General features: G+C 30.7%; 1 protein-coding gene across 1 annotated transcript in view; it reads right to left on the reverse strand.

Annotated features, from left to right (window-relative positions):
• Positions 1-2717, reverse strand: part of LOC107741742 (semaphorin-6D-like) — an 87351-nt gene that overhangs the window by 45444 nt on the left and 39190 nt on the right. The window contains exon 4 of the mRNA XM_016554513.1: positions 2284-2307. Within this exon, the coding sequence (XP_016409999.1) occupies positions 2284-2307 (24 nt within the window). The remainder of the gene's footprint in view (positions 1-2283; positions 2308-2717) is intronic.

The following is a 2717-nucleotide window of genomic DNA, read 5'->3' on the forward strand; positions in this document are numbered from 1 at the left end:
TTTTCAGGCCGATGAGCTTTGTAAAAATCGACGCATTTCAGAAAGGCGGGGCATACAGGAGAAACAATAATGTACAGTATGTGGAAAATAATGTGTTTTTTTAACCTTAAACCGCATAAACACATTTCATTACACCAAATACACAAAATAATGTTATTTTTAGCAACATCATATGACCCCTTTAACATTTTATCCAATTTTCCACTTATAAATAAATACATATATAAATAAATATGCTTGAAAATATAAATTTGGCATTTACTAAAAATTAAGACTAAAATTAATCATTTAAAAAATTGTATAGTACGTATTTAAAATTGTATTTCTTACTCCAAATAATATCTTATTGGCAAGAAGTTTGTTTTTCATAAACAAGATAAAATAGATTTATGCTAAAACATCCATGAAAGAATAACAATTTACTTCAGAAGCATAACAAAAATAAATACATAAATACACTGGTGGCCAAAGGTTTGGAATAAATAAGTTTTTTTTATTCTTTTGAAAGAAGTCTCTTATGCTTATGCTTGACCAAAAACAGCAAACACAGTAATATTGTACAATATTATTACAATTTAAAATAACTGTTTTCTATTTGAATACATTTTAAAATGTAATGTATTTCTGAAATGGCAAAGTCGATCAGCCATTAGAAATCATTCTGATATAACAATATGCTAATTTGGTGCTCAAGAAACATTTCTTATTTTTATCAATGTTGATAGTTTTTTTTTTTTTTTTTTTTGTTTTTGGTTATGGTCTTTTGTTGTTCTACATTGCAAATGTCCTTGGGTTTGTGAAAGGCACTGTATAAATCAAATGTGGTTTTCAAATTACTGGTGTACAAATGAAAAAATGTTCATCTGAGTGCTATTGATTAGCACAGATGTGTTGGTTCTGTCTTTTGTGTAAAATCCTGTTTAAAATGTTACAGGTTTTCAAAAATCTTGCTGCCTACTATTTTTATGGAAACTGTGATATACAACCATTCAAAAGTTTAGGGTAAGTACAATAAAAAAATAAAAATAATAAAAAAATAAAATACTTATGTATACATATACATTTAAGATCTATTTCCTTAAGTCATATCTTATGCAATTATGTCTAATTTAGGCATATTTAAATATTTTTACTGGAAAAAAGACAGAAATATTTAGTGTGGTTTGATCCATTTATTTCTTGTCTCCTGTCTGGGGATCTTGATCAATAATAAAAAATAAATAAATAAAAAATATCAGCCCCCACACATCAAAAACGGTTTCATATTTATAATGATTCATATTACGGATCTCATTTTGCTGCAAGCAATGTTGATAAGTGTTTACACTCACAAACATCATCTGCTAATTAATCTCATTTACACTTAAAAAGATGAATTTCTAGCACAATGTCAATTTGGCATGCTCTTCTTTCAGAGGCCGAGTGGGTCACACAACATTTTCAGACCCGCAGAGACATCTAACCTGCAGGGACCTTTCATTTGCAGGTCTGCTTGGAAACTGTGCACTGCTCAAAAGTAGCAGCCACAGGGTGACAAACATGACCTTGGGGTGAGAAGAAAATCTGGACGTTTTAATGATTCCTGTTACTAGTTATTCAGCGATTATGAAGCTGTGTATTGTTAGAGTTTCTCCTGAGCTTGGCAGACCATAGGTGGCCGCAGCTGGAACAGACGCTCGCTCTGATGTTCAGGAACTACAGTAAACAAACATGCAAGGGTTAAATTGGAGCTGAAACTTCACTCTCTTCTCAAAGACACTGACTGGGTAAACATCATTATCACCATCATCTGATCTCGGCAGGATCATCACTCAATAAAGATCACCCAGAGGGTCTGCATCTCGACATAGAGCCAGAGCCAATGAACCAGTGATATGAGGAAGAAAATTAAATCCGCACAACTCTCACAAGTCTGAAAATCACTGCATGAGAATGGATATTCTAGAATTCTCAGCTTCATTCTTCAAAATAATTCAAGATTATTCTACCAAACCGCAGTTATAAATTTTAAAGACAGGAAATATGTACTTATATTTTGAAACAATAAGCATCATACACTTGCCATATATGGTTAAAAAAACAGCATCGTACACTAAACGACTGAGGATCATTCACTATCGAACTTTCAAGTCATGAAACATGACAAATAAAAACAATGTGTTCTAAAATTGCTTCAAAATATCAAACGTGTCTGATATATATCTTGCACAATGTGATTTTCTATGAAATATGTCAATTCCAACTGCTCCAAATCTGCTGGCTGGCAACTAGCATCAACTCTACCAGACTGCAAACTGGGGCAAACATCTGGGCAGTGTAGTGTATTTCAGCATATTTTCTAACAGGTCTAATTCACATTTTCATTCTGTCAAGAGTCAAATAGTGTCTGGATGAAAAAATAACCAACTAAATAAAAAATTTTTTTCATGACATGGCTAAAAACAAATGTATATAAATTAGTGCTGTCAAACGATTAATCGCGATTAATCGCATCTAAAATAAAAGTTTTTGTTTACATTATGTATGTGTACTGTGTATATTTATTATGTATATATAAATACACACACATGCATGTATGCATTTCAGACAAATATGTTGTTTATATATTAAATATATTTATATATAATATAAATTATATGAATTTAAATATAGACATGTAAATACATGTAAATATTTTCATAATATATACTGTATGTTTGTAAAAAGTAGAGTTTAAA

This window comes from Sinocyclocheilus rhinocerous, unplaced genomic scaffold (genome assembly GCF_001515625.1).
Source record: "Sinocyclocheilus rhinocerous isolate Xijiao unplaced genomic scaffold, SAMN03320098_v1.1 scaffold616, whole genome shotgun sequence".
Classification (NCBI taxonomy): domain Eukaryota; kingdom Metazoa; phylum Chordata; class Actinopteri; order Cypriniformes; family Cyprinidae; genus Sinocyclocheilus; species Sinocyclocheilus rhinocerous.